Source organism: Lepisma saccharinum, chromosome 9 (assembly GCF_977018435.1).
Source record: "Lepisma saccharinum chromosome 9, izLepSacc3.1, whole genome shotgun sequence".
In the NCBI taxonomy this organism is placed as follows: Eukaryota; Metazoa; Arthropoda; class Insecta; order Zygentoma; family Lepismatidae; genus Lepisma; species Lepisma saccharinum.
Genome location: NC_139237.1, coordinates 92,093,667 through 92,116,838, shown reverse-complemented (window position 1 = coordinate 92,116,838; position 23,172 = coordinate 92,093,667). Strand labels below are relative to the sequence as shown.

The 23,172-nt window shown below is 43.0% G+C and overlaps 1 protein-coding gene across 1 annotated transcript in view; it reads left to right on the top strand.

The window, feature by feature from the left end:
• The window catches only part of Mdh2 (malate dehydrogenase 2), a 55,148-nt gene continuing 31,976 nt past the window's right edge, over window positions 1–23,172 (top strand). The window contains exon 1 of the mRNA XM_083128606.1: window positions 1–180. Coding sequence (XP_082984732.1) covers window positions 103–180 — 78 coding nt within the window. The 5' untranslated portion in view covers window positions 1–102. The remainder of the gene's footprint in view (window positions 181–23,172) is intronic.

The window sequence follows — 23,172 nt, the reverse complement described above, 5'->3', positions numbered from 1 at the left end:
CCCACGATTCAAGGTCTTGTGCTTGGTCTTTTCAGGTTCTCTTTGCTGCTAGACCGCTGTTGGGCCACATCTTCTTCGGTGAAAGTTCTGTAGCATTACATAATGTTTTCACGTACATTTAAACCACAAACAGTAGCGGCAGTTTCCAATACTCTGAAGAACTTCTCAACAACCTCACAGGTATTTAGACCGTACTTTTTATTCCTTAGGTTCGTTCAAGTTTAATTGTCCGTACGTTAAGTAATTTAACATGTTATATAATTCTGTTAACCCACGTAACCGAATTTTAAGAAGTCCTTTGGTTAATATTAATATTGCAGACGTTGAAATACAAATCACGGGCAACTTTTTTTCTCGACTGATGCTGAAAGAGCTAGGAAAAGGTCACTTTCAAGGTTATTCTTGCAAATTTATCTATCGTGCTTATCGTTTGGAAGTGCATAATGGGGTCCTTTTTTGCGAAAAAGACAAAGTTCACTTACAATCGTTGAATGCGCGTATGAATTGCAAATATAATTGCGATTCTATTCATTAGCAAATGTTCTACGAAAGACGAATTTAGTAAGTAGGATATAAAGGACTGAAGGTTAGCATGTTCACGTACATTCTGCTTCGTCTTGTACTTAATCCCAGTGGAACTTGTTCTAAAGAAGATTCCTACCCGGTGAAAAGAAATGTAACAGAAAATCACATGGTAGACTGTTTTAGGTGTTTGGTAACAGTCTGGGTACTACTTTACTATAGGGGTGACACCTATAAATAATTTATTTCGCACTTTTCTACATTGCTAACGTACTATTCTGCATTGCGGAACATTTCTTGGGTGAAATAATAAATTTCTGACGAAAATAATGTCTATTTCTTACATTTACGAGTACATACTGTTACTCGTTATCGTACTGGTTCATCGTGCGTTGAGTGTTTTGTCGATTTATGCAGTGGCGTAACCGTGTTCACCGGAAAATACCTAGTTTGACGTTAGCCCCAAAAACCATTCATGTTAGCCCCACAAACCATTTTCCCTAAGGTTAGGTTAGGCAAGCAATTAAAAATACGGTAAAATTTTCGTATCCCCAAAACGTATTTCTTCAATTTTACAGGAGAAATTACTTACCGAAATGGGTTTATTTATACTTTAGGAAGGTCTTGGAAGTTTGCTTTCAACTCGTTGAAATTTTTTTGCCGATAAATCATGTAATTTTCGACATTAATGTCGCTCCGATGCATGAAAGCTGTTCCCTTGATGTCCGTCTACTACGTGAACCAAATATTGGCGAGCGTTTCATGACGTAACAACCGGTCAGTGTTTCCAAATGCGCGGTTTTGTAACTGTGTAACAGTTCTAGAACGTAAATAAACGCGAGTTACTGTTCATCATTTCTGATTACGAACTTGCGACAACATGAAGTGCACAGGATCAGTGGCGTGCTCAATGTGAGGTTGATGGGGGTGATAACCCCCCCCTTTCGCCCAGTATCTCTAAGGCTATTTATGAATGGTTCGTGGGCTATTTATGTATGGTTCGTGGGGCTATCCGTGAATGGTTCGTGGGGCTATCTGTGAATGGTTCATGGGGCTATCCGTGAATGGTTCGTGGGGCTATCCATGAATGGTTCGTGGGGCTATTTATGAATGGTTCGTGGGGCTATTTATGAATGGTTCGTGGGGCTATCCGTGAATGGTTCGTGGGGCTATCCGTGAATCGTTCGTGGGGCTAGCGCCAATGGTTCGTGGGGCTATCCGAGAATGGTGTGTGGGGCTACGAATATTTTTTTCGAAACCAATTTTTAACTATTGAAACCTTTGCGTGGCCCTACTAACCTATCCACGCGCCAATGGTTCGTGGGGCTAGCGCCAATGGTTTGTGGGGCTATCTTTTTCACTATTGAAACCTTTGGGTGGCCCTACTAACCTATCCACGCGCCAGTGGTTTGTGGGGCTAGCGCCAATGGTTCGTGGGTCTATATTTTTAACTATTGAAACCTTTGCGTGGCCCTACTAACCTATCCACGTGCCAATGGTTCGTGGGGCTAGCGCGAATGGTTCGTGGGGCTATCTTCTTAACTATTGAAACCTTTGCGTGGCCCTACTAACCTATCCACGCGCCAATGGTTCGTGGGGCTATATTTTTAACTATTGAAACCTTTGCGTGGCCCTACTAACCTATCCACGCGCCAATGGTTCGTGGGGCTATATTTTTAACTATTGAAACCTTTGCGTGGCCCTACTAACCTATCCACGCGCCAATGGTTCGTGGGGCTAGCGCCAATGGTTCGTGGGGCTATCTTTTTCACTATTGAAACCTTTGCGTGGCCCTACTAACCTATCCACGCACCAATGGTTCGTGGGGCTAGCGCCAATGGTTCGTGGGGCTATCTTTTTCACTATTGAAACCTTTGCGTGGCCCTACTAACCTATCCACGCGCCAATGGTTTCAGTTGCTTTGTTTTATTTCAATCACTTATCGCACAACACTCTTGCTACCTTGCGTTCTGACGTCAGCAGACTGAAGTTTATTTTTAGGCTAAAGGCCTATGTTATGCATATCATTAAAATTTCAGTAACCACCAAACGTCTCTAATTCCCTTATTTTCGTATTTTCCACATTCATACTTACGTATTCTCCATACTAGTACCTAGATATTTTGCTATGAAGAAGGTCGCAACACTGCATAACCACTGATCATGGACTACGCTAGTCAAGATTTCTCCGCCATATCGCGTGTAACGCAAGCAAAAGCGAAGAAAATAAAAATACTCCATATTTCGAAAATTGAGATTATTTGCCTGCAAAAAACGAAACGCGAAATAGAAGAATCCTTACGAATGCAGAATATGTAAGTATCAATGTGAAAAATACGAAAATAAGGGAATTAGAGACGTTTGGTGGTTACCGAAATTTTAATAAAAATACTAGACATGTCATGTTACAGTGAAAACACTGCAAGTTTGAAACACTGACTATGGGGTTTACTGCATCTAACACACGGAACATTGTGCTCTCGTGCAGAAAGCAATTGGCGGCAGCAAAAACAGCATGTCTGACAGAGATTTTCGTAGAAAACAACATGCATTCGCATTAAAATGGATCAAAACTACATACTTGAACTTCCACAATGCTACAGAAAATGATTTCCATAAGTACTTTCTCCTGTAAAAAGGAAAGAAATCTGTCACCCCTATAGTAAAGTGTTACTGCAGTCTGTTATAGGGAAAACACATTTCTTCAATTTTACAGGAGAAAGTACTTACAGAACTGAGTTTCTGTAAACTTTTGAAAGGTCGCGTGTAAGTGTTTTCTGCCTTCTTTCAATTTATTTGGCCGGTAAAACATGTATTTTTCGACATTAATATGTCTGCGATGCACAAAAGCTCTTGCCTCCATTACCTTCGACTACATGAACCAAATGTTCCGTGCGTTCGATGACATAACCCCTGGTCCGTGTTTTCAACGACGCCATTGTTTTCCCAGAACATGATAATTTTAACTATATTTGCATAACCTAACCTAACCTTTCTGTGAATGGTTCGTGGGGCTACTTATGAATGGTGTGTGTATTTATGAATAGTTTGTGGGGCTATCCGTGAATGGTGTGTGGGGCTATGCGTGCATGGTTCGTGGGGGTTTTGAAACCCGGAAAAAAATCTTTCAGGACAGTAGGATTTTTTTGGTTAAGATGGTTTGAAACACTGCATACCCACAGATGATAGACATAGCTAGTAAAGCTTTGCCCTCCATATTGTGAGTAACAGAAGTGAAAAAGCAACTAACAATAAATGTTCGTAATGTGAAAAATTACCATTATCTGAGTGAAAAAAGCAAAATCCCACCTTAAATAATGTTTCGCAATGCATAATAGGTAAGTACGAATGTAAAAAAAAAACTAAATGGATGAGTGAAATGTGTTTTCCCTATAACAGACTGGTACCCTGTATTTTTTCTTATTTTTGTGGAAAATTTGCATGGTGTGTGAGGAGAGATGCATTTTTTTAGTTAGTTGCGAAAATATTTCATTCACTCGGTTTGACACAGTAGAAAATTAGGTAACAGTTTGTGTTTGTTAACACATACTGCGGCATTTTAGCGATCACTTAATATTTTGTTCAATATATGCTATCGTGGTTAGGCTAGGCAGGTTAGGTTTGGTTCCCTTAGCATTAAAATAAAGTCCCTAAGTGCATTCTACTAGGGTTCCGATTTACTTTTACATCCAATTTTCAAGTTGTTTTTTTCAACATAAATAACTTTTTTTTAGTCCAAACAGCGCTCATTACTTGAAGGAAGGTTCAAATTTTGTGTGACAATAATTTCCAAAATTCTACGATAATTAGTCTTTATGCTAGGAGAAATCATAAAACAATCGAACTGGTTACCAAAAACTCTTCTAATTTACTTTGGGTAACACTTCCGAATGTTGGATGGTTTTTTCGTAAGTTTTATACGAGTACTGGAAGTGTTTTAGAATACTAGAAACTATTAACCTCTTAACTGGGTATGACGTAATACTCCGTTCTGGCTCTACTGATTTATAATGGGCATGACGGGATACTACGTTCTCATGTTCTTACTGCTGATATCTGTTGCGTATGACGAGATACTTCGTAAAATTACTTTCTTCTTTGTTTCACCAGATGGCTCTGACTTCCAGACTGTTGTAACCGTTAGAGTTAGCGGGAAGCAACGAACACAGCCCGACATTCAGTTCTATTGCGTATGCAATAATGGCTCAGGCAAATCGGAAGCGACGGAGTGTTTTTCCTGCTGAGGAAATCCGAGATATATTGTAGTTGTAAATCTCGCATATTGTAAAAAGTACAACAAGGACCAATAAAAGAATAAACAATACCTAAATGGTATGCCATGGAGCACAGAAATATTAACTAAAATATTGGTTTACGAAATTCATCAATTTATCAACAAAAATTCCCAGGGCAGATTGGGCTTTCGACGAGGAAATTACCCAGTTAAGAGGTTAAGAGAAGTAAATTTGAGGCTTGGAGAAACTAATGGATTTGGAGAGTAGGTTAACAGTAGCACCAATGCTTCCTAGTGAACAGCCATTCACTGTTTCCATTTACTGGTATCTTAATGACTATTGTGAAAGGAATTCTTTAATAATGCAGGTTTTTGTTAATTTAAAGAGTCCGCTTTATTATAAATGTCAGAGCTGAGAGAACATGTTCTTCCTTTTGCATGGAGGTCTGCTACTAGAATTGATGAATCAATCATGTTATAGCTGAAATCTAACATCAAAATAAGAGAAAGTGTAGTGATTTCAAATCATTTAAGGTCCTCTTTAAGGAAAAGTATCAGTTTGTAGCAAGTTGTGATTTGGAACGAAAAAGGAATTCCTGAAATATTCACAAGAACACTCAATGTGGAACATACATAGATTTTTTTTTAATCAACAAGATTTCAATGGTTTTACGTAATATAAAAGTGGTTCCAGTGTTAGGAAACCACAAATAACTGAGATACTTGATCGCAAAGTATGAACCGCGTTAGCACAAGAAACTACTTTTTCCCGTAAAAAAATCCCAAACAGCAGCAAAACTAAAACTCCTGGCGTATCCTGACATTACTACCACCCCAAATTTTAACTGTTTGCCTAACCTAACCTTACCGTGAATGGTTCGTGGGGCTACCCTTGCATGATGTCAGTGCCAAATTTTAACTGCGCCGTCCACCCACTGTACTCCCTCGAGAATTATGCTCGCTGCCGTATTTTTAACTTCATCCACACATTCCTGCGATATCGTCCACTGCATTTAACACATTTCTTTTTTCGGGTCAACAAACCATCCTCCTGCAACTCGTGGATATACACCTCTGGCTCCTGGCCGAAGAACGCCACGATACTGAAAATGTCGATACACTCCCCAATATGCATTTTCAATGAATAGCACCTACCACACTAAGAATGCACGCCTACCTTGCAAACAAAATCCCAGTACAATGTGACATGAACTGAAACATCGTCTGCAGTAAATCTCACACGGCCTGACGTAACACCAGGATTGCCAATCTTCAATCTCAGATATTTCCAACTCAGCTCCCAAGTTACAGAACACAAATAACGTAACAACGTTCCTTCATATCACATTCAGATGGCAACAATGAAAATGTCATAAATAGTCCCATCAAGAAACACTCATTACTCCACTATAATACATCTAAAGCTAAAAACAACACAAATTGTTCGTATAGAACATAATCGTCATAAATGACACAAAAATCACCTTATTGCGGGGGTATGGACCGTCGACTGTACTGACCTTTTCTTGCATTGTCAACTAGGGGACCCAGGTTCAGTCTCTGGAGGAGTTGGATCACACTTTAACTGTTGGGCCAGTCATGATTGGGCTTACAGGAGCAAAGGGTGGACTTGAACCTCTTGAGGATGGCAGAGAATGTACAGTCTGTCCTTGTACCAAGTGACAGCAATTATAATATTTATTGTATTACAGACATTTGTTGTACTTTTTGTTAGTTCACATACATATGAAGTAGCTAATCAGTGGTGATTTATTCATTCTAGTTTTTTTTTTTTTTACTTTTAACCACTGTTATTTAAAAGAGATTTACCTACGTTTAGGAGGCTGCATCTGCCTCAGTCTTCAGGGTAGCGCGTGTAAATGGTCACCTTGGAAGACCTTCATGTGACCTTGACATGGTCATCTTAAGAAGTTGAGCCTGGCCACTGATAATCCTACCTGGCAACTTTGTATTTAGAGGTCTTTGTGACCGACAGACGGAGTGGAGAGTAGGCCACCAAGAATAATCCTCCAAGGCAACCATTTAGACACGCTACCCTGAAGACGGGGGCAGATGCAAGCTCCGAAACGTAGGTAAATCTCTTTTAAATAACAGTGGTTAAAAGTCCAAAAAACTAGAATATGAAGTAGTTGCAAAAAAGCCTGCTTTTTAAAATGGACTTTTTTTGTCAATAGAAAGCAGACTTTTTACCAATTACAGCTAACCTATTTCACATGAAGTTACTGTTATGAGTTTACAGGTTTGTAGTGACATATTTTACAATTAGCTACAAAGATTTACATGAAGAAGCAGCCAAGAGACTGATATTGGCCAATCCCAGTGGACACACATTGCATAATGGTTCATATACAGTTTTAACCCTAGATTACCGAGGGGGGAGGGGACTTGCAGGCCCACCACCTCTATTTTTTAGATTTTTCAACTGTTTGATTATTACATTAAATTACGTTTTCTGTAGGATGTTGCCAATATTTCTGTATTACATTTGGTCATAGAAACATGAATGTAATGTAAATAGGAGGCAAAATGTACTTGGTGACCTTTTCAGGTGCCATCTTTGAATGCACCTCATTCAAGACACTCATGCCGTTGACTGTACAATTGGTTGGTAATGATGGTAATTATTGCATTTAATAAACTGCACTTCTACAGACAAAAAGCATCAATAAAAACTAGAACTGAGTGTACTGATACCATGAAAAATTCATGCTGATACTTGTATAATTCCAATATAAAATAACAAGGCTACTTACGGAGTCATACTAACTCGTCACATCACTATGCACATATCTAGGAATGTAATTTGGGGAGCCAAGTGTCTCAGAAATATAATAATAAAAGTGTTTCTATTTGATACGTTAATATAATTATAGGTCAATTCGTAATAATATGTAAATTAATTATTTGGTACTTAATTACTGCAATTCGTACGGAGTAATGTTGTATGTAACCACAGACTAAGAAACTGAGCAAAGACAACATTTTGATCTTTGTTTCTTGACTAAAAAATATTGTTATTATCTAAATAGTAAAAATATGCTATAAAATCGGAGATAAAACATCTAATATTCATCATTTACCTTACGTGTAGTTAAGACTGCTAAAATTTGTGTAAAAACAACTGTCATGGCAAGGATATTAATGCCGAAGAAGTAAGAAATTGAATATTTATTGATTAACAATTAACAAAAAGAATGATGGTACGTCCATTGAAAAGTAACAGTTCCTGATAAATATTTTATGTACATTATTGTAAGAGTAGTGGTGTACATAAATCTTTAGAGGCCTCCCCGATAGTGTAGTGGTAACAGTCACCTTGTGATAGATCCCGGGTTCAATACTCAATTGAGTTCGGGTCCCACTTTAAAATGTAAGTCCAGTCACGATTATCCTTTGTGTGCATAAAGTGGACTTGAAACAAAAACTCAGTCTTCCTTAGTACTGTCATTCAAAGCCGTATGTTCCCAATCTAATCTCAGCGGAAATAAATAACTCTCACTGGCAGATACTGCCAGTCACACACAAGACTGAAACAGAAGGGAGGTGGACAAGAAGAAATTGCTGAATCCTCTTCCCGCTAGATAAAACAAGGGTAATATCACAGCTACCTTCATCCTTCTTTTCCAAGATCTCGGCAACTACCTGACCTGGCATTAGCATGGCGGGAGGTTTAAACACATCCACCTATCTTACCACCACAAGCTTCAAGCAAGAATTGCTATTGAATGGTGTATTTCCCACAGACGAAACATTTGACTTGAGTCACTAGCAACAGTTTGCGACAAAACATTGAAGGTCCCGGGTATTTGGTCTCGAAGGAGCACAATGCGACAAAATGCTCTGCCCATCTGCAAATCCCTTGTTCTCAGCGGACCACCTGCACGTGACTTATCACTGTATTGTTTGACAGTACATGTTATATGTAAGTTTGACAGTGCGGTCATGGTTAAAATAGAGCTTGATCCAGAACAGCTAATTGTTCTTGTCCAAGTGAAGCCTCTGCTGTACGATTATTCATCGACTGAGCACAATAATGAGGACAAATTTGATGCATTATGGAATGAAGTGGCACAGGAGATGAATTACATTACGGGAGAAAAATAGGCTTATTAGAAATTATCTTGTAATGTATGAAACACATCTTAAATTGTACAAGAAAAACAATCTTCAGGTCAGTTTGATATTTATTGCTCGAATAACTATGTGGTTGCAGTACGTGAATTAAACTTTTTCCTTTCTTGGTGGGGAGTAGCGTTTAAAGTGAGCCAAATGCACCGGAACTCCATTCTGGCAAAACTCTGTTCCTGCATTGATTAATGCACATACAAAAGTCCTTTCTTCGTTGCATTAATTCTTGTAAAGAATAGATGAAAGGAATAAAATAAAGTTTTTACTATATTTGTCTCCTGTCGGAAATGTAGAAAAAAATAATATATTGCGGTGAGTGCTATTCGTTTCAGATGCAAATTAGAACCTAATTTTCTGAAATGACAGATGTGTTTATACATTTATTTTGGATTCAATAATTATAGTAATGTGCTTTTTTCAGGCAGTACTCAACAGCATGCCGTACCACTAACCTGTATATGAGAGAATGAAACTAAAATAATTTTATTCTAACAAAAGAAGTATGTGTGTGTGAGTACATGTATGCATGATCATTAATATACCACAATATTTAGAGCAGTTCTTATGATACACAATAACAAATAACAACAACAAACCAACTCATACCGAAAACTTCCTTTCCACAACAACGCACTGATAACAATAATTAATATTTGAGTAGAACAGGTGCACGGGTTCAGGAACCGAAAATGAGGCTCTGTGAGGCTTGCCTTAATGGATTTCTCTCGTAAGGCATGAGCCTCATTTTCTTGCAGTGTTGCCAACTCGAACAAGGCGTAGCCTTTTACGGTGTATGTTAATGGATTTCTCTCGTAAGGCATGAGCCTCATTTTCTCGCAGTGTTGCCAACTCGAACAAGGCGTAGCCTTTTACGGTGTATGTGAACGGTTTGCTCTCGTAAGGCATGAGCCTCATTTTCTCGCAGTGTTGCCAACTCGGCGTAGCCTTTTATGGTGTATGTTAACGGTTTGCTCTCGTAAGGCATGAGCCTTATTTTCTCGCAGTGTTGCCAACTCGGCGTAGTTTTTTACGGTGTATGTTAACGGTTTGCTCTCGTAAGGCATGAGCCTCATTTTCTCGCAGTGTTGCCAACTCGGCGTAGCCTTTTATGGTGTATGTTAACCTCACTAGTGTTGCCAACTCACCCCACGAAAATTTCACCAACTGATATTTTGAAGCTTTTCACGGTGTATGTTAACCTCACCAGCGTTGCCAACTCGGGCGAGGCGTAGTTTTTTACGGTGTATGTTAACCTCACCAGTGTTTCCAACTCGTCGTAGCTTTTCACGGTGTATAATTTTTTAGCTTTTTTTTGTGTGTGAGTGTACATGTGTTCGGGCGAGGCGTAGCCTTTTACGGTGTATGTTAACCTCACCACTGTTTCCAACTCGTCGTAGCCTTTCACGGTGTATGTTAACCTCACCAGCGTTGCCAACTCGGGCGAGGCGTAGCCTTTTACGGTGTATGTTAACCTCACCAGTGTTGCCAACTCACCCCACGAAAATTTCACCAACTGATATTTTGAAGCTTTTCACGGTGTATGTTAACCTCACCAGTGTTGCCAACCTCTTACTTGAAAAAGTCACCAAGGTTTTTGTTTTTGGGTCTAACCTAGCCTAAAGCAAGGAGCTGGCAACCTTGCTTGAGGCTTAGCCAATTTATATACTGGCGTAACATACACTGGGCAATAGAGCCGGCAACAAATATATACTGCCGTAAAAGAGATGGATGGATGGCAACACAGTATGTGTGCGTGTGTGTGTGTATAATATGTAGCATTATTAACTAGATTGTGTTGGCAACCCACCTGCAACTAAAAAAGATATGCCAATGTTGTTGTAAGATAAAGGGAGAGACCTATCGTGATTTTTGTAAACCTCTCTCGCGGAAACACGTGCTATACACACGTGCGCGCGCTGGCGCCTCTTATTATTTTCGTATTGTGAGGCAAACAAACAAATAAATAATTGTTGTTTTTTAGGATGCCTGGCCCCTATAACCTCGCCAGGGTGCGTGGTGCCCAACCCAAAAAGGTTCTAACGGCTGCGGCTTTGTACAGCCTTCGAACGTAGAATTGATTGACGTGGGGGCGAATCTCTTCCGGAATGTTTTTTAATTTGTACATCTGACTATACATGCTGTTTATCATCAATTTAGCTGTATTCTGTTTGTCGTCTATTTCGAGCAGTTTGCCCGGCACAAAAATTGATGTTTATCGCGGCGTTATGAATCCAACAGGATACACGTGGAGACCTGCTTTTGTGCAGCCGGTGAGATTTGTGCTCTCGCGATAAACATCAATTTTTGTTCTGCCCAGCACTGTATAGTAGAAAAATATACTAATAGGCAATAAAATCTGAAGAATATTCGTGTCTAGCAAAAATAAGCTAAATAGAATTACACATGCATACAATATTTATTGTGCTTTTTCTATCTACAATCATATTTTTCTTATATATTTTTTTATTTTTTTTATAGGGTTGATTAAAGCACATATTTGAGGAAGACAACACTACCCATATATAAATAAACCCCTCAAACTAACACCAATTAGAATTAGCTTACAAAATTTTTCTCATAAGGCATTTTTTGTTTTGTAAACACTCTACCACCAACAGATCACATATAAATAAACATACCCCAAAAAAATGCGCTCCATGAAAAATTGCCCTGTGTGCAAAAAAACTATATCGAGCAAAAATTTTGCAAGACATTGTCGCACCTGCGTGCCAGGCAAGCATTTGGCTGCCACCGAACTGTGTTCCGGATGCAATAAACATATTACAATTGCATATGCCAAGAAGCATAAGCTTACTTGTTTAAGCAAAAGTACATCTGGGGCTCAACCGTCGACCAGCTCAACCAAGAGGAAAGCGGAAGCCGACTCGCCACCATCCGCCAAGCGCATCAAGACTGTGGCGAAAGCGAACCAGTCTGCTTTCCAGCGTTTGTTAGAGGACTTTCCTTTTACTTCGGAGGGTTCATGCGACGTGCGTAGTTTTTTTGGAGAACGTGCAAGCCCAAATTATTTCCATCCTCAGCGATACGCTTGCAACGCACTCCACCAAATTCTACGCATCGCTTCGTTGCTGGTACAAAAAGCCGTCTGATGAAATTTACAGCTTCTGCCACAACACCAAGGCGAAGACGCTGCATCTGGCGGATGTCGACAACCTCGAGGATATTTACAACAAGTTTGCCGAGGAGCTGGTGGCAAAGCAGGAGGAACATCAAGCCAAGGGCTCGGGGGGTTCGCTGTGTGGCGAGCCTCACGAACTGCGCGTCAAACTTTGCAAGTTTGTGCCTCTCTCTGCCTCCAGCTACGTCCCCTTACCACCTGCTATTGTGAAAAAGAAGGCCGTCCTGAACATTCAGAACAGTGACGCCAAGTGCTTCATATGGTGTGTGCTTGCAGCGTTGCACCCTGTCGACCGGAAAAACCAACCACGCCGAGTTAACCACTACCTACCCTACGAGCCAGAGCTGGAAGATGCGATGGCTGGAATCGACTACCCGGTGGAGGTCTCGGATATTCGCAAGTTCGAGACCCGTACACACAACCCTCGGTTGGCCATAAACGTTTACGGTCTCACCGACAAAAATGTGGTGTACCCCATCCGGGTGAGCGGCGTAGACGACGACGGTGCGCAGGAAATTCACCTTCTGCTCATCAAGGATGAAACTCGCCATCACTACACCCTCATCCGTTCCCTCTCTCGACTTGTTTCGAGCCAACGGAGCAAAGACAAAACCCACATAGAAGTTTGTCGCAGGTGCTTGTCTAAATTTCGTAATCAAAAACAGCAGAATTATCACCGCATCAGAGGTTCCAACATCGCTGCCGACAAGCTCGCTAACCACAAGCTCTACTGCAATGCCAACGAACCGGGGGTGGCAGACTTGCCCAAACCTGGCACCGTGGAGCGTTTCCACATGCACGGTGCCATGGTGGAGCACCCTGCTATCATCATCGCGGATTTCGAGGCCTTCCTCAAACCCCTGTCTACTTGCGATCCCGATCCCGAAGTTTCTTCCACTACCCCTTACCAACTCCACGAGGCATCCAGTTTCGCATACGTTGTGGTGCGACGAGACCAGCACATCGCCCCCGAGCCTTATGTGTACCGTGGTCCCGACGCAGCCAAACACTTCCTCGAGAGGATGGTTGACGAGGCCATCGAAATAGGGAAGGTATTGTTGGCCCCCAAGTCTATGCTCCCACTGTCCCGCGACGATCAACGTAGACATGACGAGGCCATCGCTTGCCCTGTCTGCGTCAAGGAGTACACCACCAAAAACCATAAAGTCCGTCACCACGATCACTTTAATGGTAGGTACGTTGGTCCTTGGTGCAACGATTGCAACCGCAGGGCCTGGGACCCGCGCTTCATCCCTGTGTTTTTTCACAACGGCTCGGGGTACGACTTTCACCACCTGATCAAGCATCTTGGGTACGACAATGCAAGAATCAACGTCCTGGCACAAAACGAGGAGCGTTACATCAGTGTGAGCAAATGGGTTCGAATCCCGGGAGCAGACTCTACCGTCGAGCTTCGCTTCCTCGACTCCCTGAGGTTCCTCCCGGCCAGCCTCGATGCCCTTGCAGGGAAGCTGAGCAACGAGCAAATGCTCATTACCTCTGCGAATTTTCCAAACTTGGACGCCGGTCTCTTCAGGCGTAAGGGGGTCTACCCCTACGAATACATCACCGACTCTACCAAGTTTGCGGAGACGTCGCTACCTCCCCAGGCGAAGTTCTACAGCCAGCTACGAGGCTCGAACATCACCGACGAAGAATATCACCACGCCCAGTCCATGTGGCACGAGCTGGGTTGTCGAACTCTCGGAGACTACCACGACGCCTACCTCAAACTTGATGTGACGCTCCTCGCCGACGTGTTCCAGACGTTCCGGGCGACCGCAATGAACATCTACCACCTGGATCCCGCCTACTTCTATAGTCTCCCCGGACTGGCGTGGTCAGCCATGTTTCTGGTGACGAAAATCGAGCTGGAACTTCTTTCGGACGTGGACATGATGCTGTTTGTAGAACGTGCCGTGCGGGGTGGAATGGTCCAGGTGTCGCAACGGCACGCGCGCGCCAACAACCATCACATGGCTACTGGCTACGACTCCACCCAACCGTCGAGCTACATCATGCACACGGACGTGAATAACTTGTACGGGCACTCCATGAAGCAAAAACTCCCCTTTAGAGGGTTTGAGTGGGCTGATTCTTCCCAATTCGACGTCGAAAGCTTCGACGATTTGAAACATGGGTTCTTCGCCGAGGTGGACCTTGAGTTCTCCGAGAAGCTGCAGGATTTGTTCTGCGATCTTCCCCCTGCACCCGAGTTCAAGTGTCCACCCGATTCCAACCAGAAGAAGCTCGTCATGGATTTCGAACCCAAGAAGAATTACGTCCTGCACTACAAGAATCTCCGGTGGTTGATGCAGCGAGGGGTCACAGTCCACACAGTTCACCGCATCCTCAAGTTCGAGCATTCTCCATGGTTGCGTCCATATATCGAGCTCAACACCAAACACCGCACCGCAGCCACGTCCGAGCTTGATAAGGATTTCTTCAAGCTCATGAATAATGCGGTGTTTGGCAAAACCATGGAGAATGTACGGAATCGCGTGGACATAAAATTGGTGACGAGGAAAGAGCGATGTCGTCAGCTTGTCGCGAGTCCATTGTTCAAGTCTCGAACAATCTATAACGAGCAGCTGGCTCTGATTCACATGAAGCAAGGTGTGGTGAAACTCACCAAGCCCATCTACGTCGGAGCCACGGTTCTGGATCTGAGCAAGCTCCACATGTTCGAGACGTACTACGACATATTACGTCCACACTACGGTCACAACATCTCGCTTCTCTACACGGACACGGACAGCTTGGTGTACCACGTTCGCTCAGCCGACGCATACGGGGATATGGTCACAGTTCCATTTTTGGTTAAGCTCTTCGACACCTCAGGCTATCCTCAGCCGAACCAGTACAATATCCTGGCCCGCAACAAGAAGGTGCCTGGCAAACTCAAAGATGAGAAGGACGGAGACGTGATTCTTGAGTTTGCAGGTCTTCGCGCCAAGGCCTATACCATCAAAGCCGAGGGCAGCGTTACCAAGAAGGCCAAGGGTGTCGGCAGAGAGGTGGTTCGGGAGCATCTCACATTCGAGGACTTTGTGGATTGCCTCAAGACCAGGTCGTCGGTTCTAAGAGCAGAACAGCGCATCCAGAGCGTCGACCATGTGTTGACCACCAACAAGGTGAGGAAGATTGCCCTGGATCCCAACGACGATAAGAGGTGCGTCCTCGAGTGTGGTATTCACACACTGCCGTGGGGGCACTATCGCTTAGCAGAAAGCAAAACCTGCAACATATGCCCATCTTCAACAGAAGATTCATAAAACAAAAAAAAAACAAAAAAAATCATTTTGTTAGTCATTACAAAAAAACTTTGACCGTATTCTTAAATAACCAGCATACCTATGAATCTCTTTGGTTTCCGAAAACAAACCAACATGGAGACTGTACACCACACGACGACAGATCATGAATTTCTACCTTCCATGTTAACTAAACTCAACGGTCTACTGATTGTTCACCTTAACAGCATTTGGACGAAATTGGATGACGATGTAGGCAAGATGTTTTACGTCTTCAACAACAATTTACATTTTTACGAAATTCCGATCGATGGAAAACTTCAAATCACCGTGAATCCGGAAAACGTAGGCGAAATCAAAATATCTACCGGCAAGAACATTTTTCGAATCAAGCACGACAAGATGCTTTCTAACATTACGTACGATGTTTCTGCAGGAGATTATCTTTACGTGGAACTCCTAGGAGATTACGACAAACTCATTCCTCTCTTCGTAGAATTACGAATCGTCTATCCTATTATAAATAACCGTTAACCAAAATGCCTAACGATATTTTCGGCAACACTAAGCGTGTAGACCACGCAGAAGAGATTCTCATGTTGGACGTCCGAATTAAAAAGTTGAGGAGCGATTTGATCGCTTTGCAGGAGACCTTAAACAAAAGTTTAGAGTCGGAGATCGCTACGCTCCAAACGCAATGTCTCGACCCCATTCTGAAAATCGATTCCGAACTGAAAACGCTCATAAAAAATTATGTCGACGTACCTTCTTACGACAACGTTCAAAATATACAGTTGAGCGTGGATAAGCTTCAAAATGATTTGCTCAAATTGCAGCAATTTCAATCGAAAAATGAAGATTTGGAAAAATTGAAACTCGAAATCGAAGAACGAACTTCGGCAATCGAAAAGAATTTCTCTGAACTTCAAACCGTCGTGAAAGATATTGATGTAGAACGCTTGCACGTCGTTGTTTCCAAATTACAAGAAGAATTCGCCAGCACGTTGGAAGAAATTAAATCCAAGTTACAAACTTTGGAAGATACCATGACGAACCTACCATCGTCAGACGAACTGCAGGTCATCGGCAAAAGCGTCGCGAACATAAAAATTCAATTGGAGGCTTATCAAGATTTCGAACACATTCAAACCACCATCGCTACGCTTCAGGCGTCTCTGGAGTTGATCAACGAAGAAATTAAAAATATTCACGCTGAAGCCAGTGCGTTGACGAGCATACAAGACACGTTGAGCACGGTTCAGCAGAAGATCGAATATTTAGAAAATTTGAACGTCGAAACGAACCTTGCTCATTTTCATCACGTACTGGACAACATACAGGGTGACTTGGAAGCGTTACGGACGAGCGTACCTTCGAGCGAAGATTTGGAAAAATTGAAAACGGCGGTGACGGCACTATCCGATTCGAGCGACATCAAAAGTTCATTGAGCGATCTCGAGAGTAGGGTGGCCAATCTCCCCACCTCAAAAGAATTACACGCTTTGAAAAGGAGCATATCACGTATGCTGAAACGACTGGAAACGGAAACGGCGAACGTGGAACAAATTCGAGACGAAATCAGTTCGCTGGTGTCGACGCTGCCCACTTCGCAGAGCGTCGTCGACCTTCACACACAGTTTACCGAGATGCGAAGCATCGTGAACGATCTTACCGAGAAAAGTTCGAAATTGAATCAAGTCGAGAACCTTCAGAGTATCGTCGTCAACATCAGAGATCAAGTTGGAGTGCTGGAATCCACGCAGGAATCGACGCTGGCCTCTTTCGGTGCCAAATTACAAGAACTCAACGAAAACTACAAGCAGTTGAACGTGGAAGTGAAAATCAAACCGTCATTTTCTACAGTAACGGATACCATCGTCGAACATTTGTTACCCGTACAAAATACACTGGGACAGCTTCACAGCAACCTCGTTAGCGTCGATACTAAATTCGCTAAACTGCATTCTCTGCAAGCCATCGAAATCAACAGAGAATCTCCACGTTCGTCGAAGGTAACAAACTGTACATGTTACATCCTTATCATCCGTACTACAAGTTTCTCCTCGATGGCACGATTCAGATAAATGAATTTTCGTACTGGTCTCACGGCAGAAAAGCTAGCGTTCCCACCATGACCCTGATATCGAATCGCGGTGTCCAGAAAGCAGGAAACATTCCTCTGGCACGTTGGAACGAAACGCGCAACATATATGAAATACACGAAGACGAAGATCTCACCGTTTTTGACGTGAGTGCCGGCGATAAGCTGATCATTCAAAACACGAGCGAAGTGCCACCCTCTTTGAATCCCGTCACGCTGGTGCTTCTCTTCAAACGTAATCTCTAAAAAATGTCTAGGCAAGCCATCGTCGAAGAATTGCATAAACCTGCACGCCGCAACTACGAACGTTTGGCGGTGGTGACCAAGGGAATCGACGACCTCTGGCAAAGTGACCTCGTGGAGATGAGTAGCGGCAATCTAAAAAACGTACATAAATTGAACAAGGGCAACAAGTACCTCCTCACCGTCATAGACACGTTTTCGAAATTCGCATGGGCTCTACCTTTGAAAGCCAAAACGGGGACATGCGTCACGGAAGCATTCAAGACAATTTTTCGCGAAAGCGGCAGACGACCTCGGTTTTTGCAAACGGACAACGGTAAAGAATTTTACAATGCCGTATTCCAAAAGTTTATTCAAAAACACGACATTCGACATTACTCAACCTTCAGTCACATCAAAGCCAGCATCGTGGAAAGATTTAATCGAACCTTGAAAACACACATGTGGAAACGATTCACGCTTCGAGGAAATTACAAATGGGTCGACATACTGTCGGAACTCGTCGACACCTATAATGATACGGTACACAGAACGATAGGCATGAAGCCAGCTGACGTTACGAAATCCGACGAGCAGCGTTTAATTTCTACAGTTTACTGTCCAAAGTACACTCCCACGACTACCAAGAAATCAAAATTCAAAATTGGAGACCAGGTGAGGATCAGCAAATTCAAACGCACCTTCGAGAAGGGATTCACAAAAAATTGGAGCACGGAACTTTTTACGGTGGTTCGAGTTTTACCCGGAAACCGACACACGTATATAATAAAAGATAGTCGCGGCGAGATTTTGAAAGGAAGATTTTACGAAGAGGAACTCTCTAAAACAAAACATCCTAACACGTACCTCATCGAGAAAGTATTGCGTAGAAAAGGTGACAAACTGTTTGTCAAATGGCTGGGACTTCCGGAAAAAAGTTGGATCGACGCGAACGAAGTGATCTTGTGAGTACGTGGAACGTGGTGAAGCGTCTACCGGATTCGGAAAGTCAAACAAAAAAAAAGAACGGCGAGTTGCTTCCCGACAGCATCCGCTGCCTGATCGTAGGTCCTTCGGGGTGTGGGAAAACAACACTGCTCGTGGACAATTTTCTCCTCGCACCGAATTGGTTAGATTGGAAGAACAGGCACCTCTACATATTTTCGAAAAGTTTGGAGCAATCCAAATACCAGCAACTGATAAAACTGTACAAAGGTCTGGACATTGCAACGTTTGCTTCGGAAATAAAACCACTCGACGATTGTCGTAAAAATTCAGTCGTTGTGTTCGACGATGTTATCCTGGAAAATCAAAATGAAATTCGCAATTTTTTCACGCAAGGTCGTCACAAAGGAATAGATTGCTTCTTCCTAGCTCAAACGTTTTCCAAAATTCCAAAACAGTTAGTACGCGACAACGCTAATTTCATATGTTTGTTTCGTCAAGATCACACCAACCTCAAGCACGCGTACGATGACTACGTAGGCGGAGACATGAACTACAATCAATTTTCGGAACGCTGCTGCTCCCACTGTTGGAACAGTGACGATTTCGGATTCGCGACGATCGACATGACGAGGAAACCCAACGACGGAAAATACAGAAACAAAATCAACGACTTTCTAAACGTTGCAACGTTGTGAGAAACGACGTGTATAAATAACATTATGACGAAACGAAAAATCGAAGACGAAAATCTCAAGCTTCGCGATTACCTCGCGAAACGCTTCAAAGGTTGGAAATCCGAGAATCGCGGATTCTACGAAGAGAAGAAACGTCAAGATCAACCTGTGATCGACGCTATCAGCGATCTAGGTAAAGAAATTAAAGGCGTCACGGAACAAAATAAAAATTTGATCAACGAACTCGTACCACTTGCAGCTAAAAGTTACACCGTACCCACGCCCATTTCGAGCATTCCTTCGACGCCGTTCGAACTGAAGGACGTACCGGCACAACGTCGAGCCATAGGTAGCACGCCGTCGTCTTTGGATAAGATCGAGTTGGGACCTTTGGCACGAGACTACCTGAGCACGGGGAAATTTGACAAAGATGAAGTGTTCGGATTGTATCCGAGCATGGAGAGCAACGAAGGCGGCGGTGTGGTTTGGAAGATTGGAAAATCAAAGGTGACCTTCGAAGGCAACGACATTAAAGTTAATTTAGGCGAGAAGGATAGTTGGAACAGGTATCCGGGTACGGTGGGACTGTGGGAACTCGTTGCCAAAAAGCAGCCGAAAGATTACACCGACGAAGATTACCAGAGTTATAAGGAAATTCTAATCATGACGGATGCCTTATACCAAAACAACGACGCTACGCAGAATAGGGTGAAATCCAGCAGCGGCGAGAAGTACAGGAATCTCATCAAACCGATATGGAACCAGGTCAAAACAGGCAGCGGCGTCAAACTCTACAACACCCTGCCCAAAGAGTTTGTGTGGGTGGACGACGTGCGCAAGCTCATAGACCGATTGTTGGTTATTGCAGGAGAGGAGAATACAGGCAATCGTAATTTCTACAACGAGAAGGTTGGCATCGTGGACATGATCAGCACCAAATTTTCCAATTTCATCGTGAACGACGACAAAGGCATAGGTTACCTCATCAAAATCATCAACACGCTGCCTCCAAGATTCTGGAACGTGGCCGAAGGAAAGGGACTCGTGAACGACATCATCAACAAGTTACCTTTCGAGATGCATTTACCCGGCTACCAGTACTGCGGACCGGGTACCAAACTCGAGAAAAGATTGAAGAGAGGAGACAAGGGTGTAAATCCGTTGGACGCCGCATGCAAAGATCACGACATCGCCTACAACACCACTCGCACCGATCTGGACGCACGTCACGAAGCAGACAGAAAATTAGAGCACGCAGCTTTCGAAAGATTCGTTAGCAGAGACGCTTCGCTGGGAGAAAGAGTTGCAGCACTGGGCACCACCATCGCCATGAACACGAAACAAAAATTTGGATGGGGTGTGTAGAAATAAAAAAAATTCTCGAATCGTGAAAAAAATTTCTTCAGTATATAAATAACACTACGTAAAAAAAAAACTCCAGTTGTGCTTGCCATATAAAAAATGTGTAAACAATCACTAGACGCCCAAGCATTAAAACAAATGCTAAATTCATCAGTCGAATATGTAAAAATTCGGGAATTGGAAGTGGACAAACCTTACACGATAACTTCCGGTTCAATTGTTTCTACCCAGTATGGTCCCAAGGCGCGTCTGTTGCTCAACGCACAATACAGTCTATTTTTACCAGATCGATACGCTGACATGTTATCCGACGAGAAGCTAGCTATTTTAATCGAGAACAAAACTCGAATCGTGTACAAGGGTACAAAGGAACTTCTTGGTAAAAAAAACAAAGCACGTAATAGAATTTGTGTAACGGTTCTGCGCGGAGTATATTCTTGAAAAAAAAAATTACACGGAACAAAAAAAATCTCAGAACATTTATATATAAATAACATACCGAAAAAAAATTACACAAAAAAAAATCCTAGAACATATATATAAATAACATACCATGAAGATAACATATAGAGCATCAACATGAAGCCCAAAGGTGACGTGTACCAGATACCATACTCCAATCTGAAAAATCTAGGTGCCCTCGATGGTTTACTCACCAAGAAACAACGCGAGAAGAAACGTTCTTGCTTGACGAAAGGACACGGAATGAAATTACTTCTCAGCACACCTCAATTGAGACGCTTGCAGCGTTCGCGGAAACAGCAAAAGATCGGAGGTTTCATATTCAGCATCCCGGCCATCCTAGCGGCATTGGGGGCTGTTGGAAGTTTGGCCGGGGGTAGCGCCGCCATCGCGAAAACCGTCATCGACTCGAAGAAAAACAAGGCGGAATTGGAAGAACAGAAACGTCACAACCTGGCTATGGAGAAGAAAGGGAAAGGTATAACCAAAAAACAAAAAAGCAACCTCGATGCTTTGAAGAAATATAAAAAAAAGAAGCCCTGTCCAACTTCGATATTGAATCTCTGATCGAACTGTTGGGAATAAGGAACTTTAGGGGTGTTTTCATGTCCGATTCTCTACCCTCTGCTGTGAAGAAAAAAGAGTATGGCGTGGTCAACCTGGACAGTTACAAAAATCCTGGTACACATTGGATATGCTACCTCAAAATTGACGATAACAAAGCATTTGTTTTCGATTCGTTCGGTGGCACACCACCTGCCAGGTTGGTGAAGTATCTCAGTGTTGCCAACCTCTACTACAATGACAAACGCATCCAGGGTTTCACCGATGTTAACTGCGGCCACCTATGCCTTTCCGTTCTCGCATACATGTCTAAAATAAATAACCCGTCGGTGGAACATTTTCAGAAAGCATTGTGGAATCTTAAACACAATGGGCGTGTCCCATCTCACGAGCGAATCTTCAATCTTGAAACTCACACTGCACGACGACATCGTCTACCCTAAATCCGTAGCTCTGCGCGCATTTTACAGCATGTACCTCATACCTAACGTCACGCAGCACAACAACAAAATTAGCGTCGGAAGCGAACACATCGTCGTCACGCCAGGCCAATACAATCTTTCCACTTTGCAAGCTCAGTTACCCAAAGGCACGTATTTTTCTCAAAATTCGGTCACGCACAGAGTGGAAATCGTGTCGGCGACGGAAACCGTGGACCTGGGTACCATGGGTGAACTTTTAGGTTTCGAGAACAACACAAAACTCGAAGCTGGCATCAAACATACGGCAACCAACATTCCTAAATTTTTGGCCATAGAGACTCTAAACGTTCACTGCAACGTGGCGGAAGGCATGATCACGAAATCTTCGGACGGGGGGTTGCTGGGAAGTCACAAGCAGACAGGAATCATAGCTACGTTCAAACCCAGTTCCGAATTCATGGAACCGATCATCTACACACCCTCTTCGCCAATCTATTTTCCAGTATGCCGCAACCGCATAGACGACATAGAGTTGGTGGTGACAAACGAGAAAGGAGACGTGGTGGATTTCGCAGGTGCAACAACCACTGCCATCGTGGAGATCAACGTATAATAAATAACACGCATAGTAAAAATGGAGCAAATCGAAAGTTACGAATTGCAATCTTTTCCTCCCAACCGTCGCACGTTCGCCAATCTCAACGAAGCGAACAGGGAGATTGAATACGACGTGGACGTAGGCGACGGCTTCGTTCATCCTCACAGAGCGGACCTCTACCTTCAATTCGACGTGGTGAAAAAGGATAGCGGAGACGCGTTTCCGCCCAATGCAAATTTGATACTCGTGGACAACTTCGTGCCTCATCTGTTCTCGCAGGTGGAGGTGAGGAAACACAACACCGTCATAGACAGAATAGACTATCCAGGCATCACGTCGACGGCAGTGGGAACTTTGAAATTATCCAAAACGGACGCCGCATACTACCAGGCAGGAGGATTCGAAGCAGGGACCAAAATATCGACTAGAAGTCACACGGTGCTCTTTCCCATGCGTCTGCTGCCGGGATTCTTCTCGGACTACAAGGAGATCATGTGGAAGGGAGGATTGCGCATCACGTT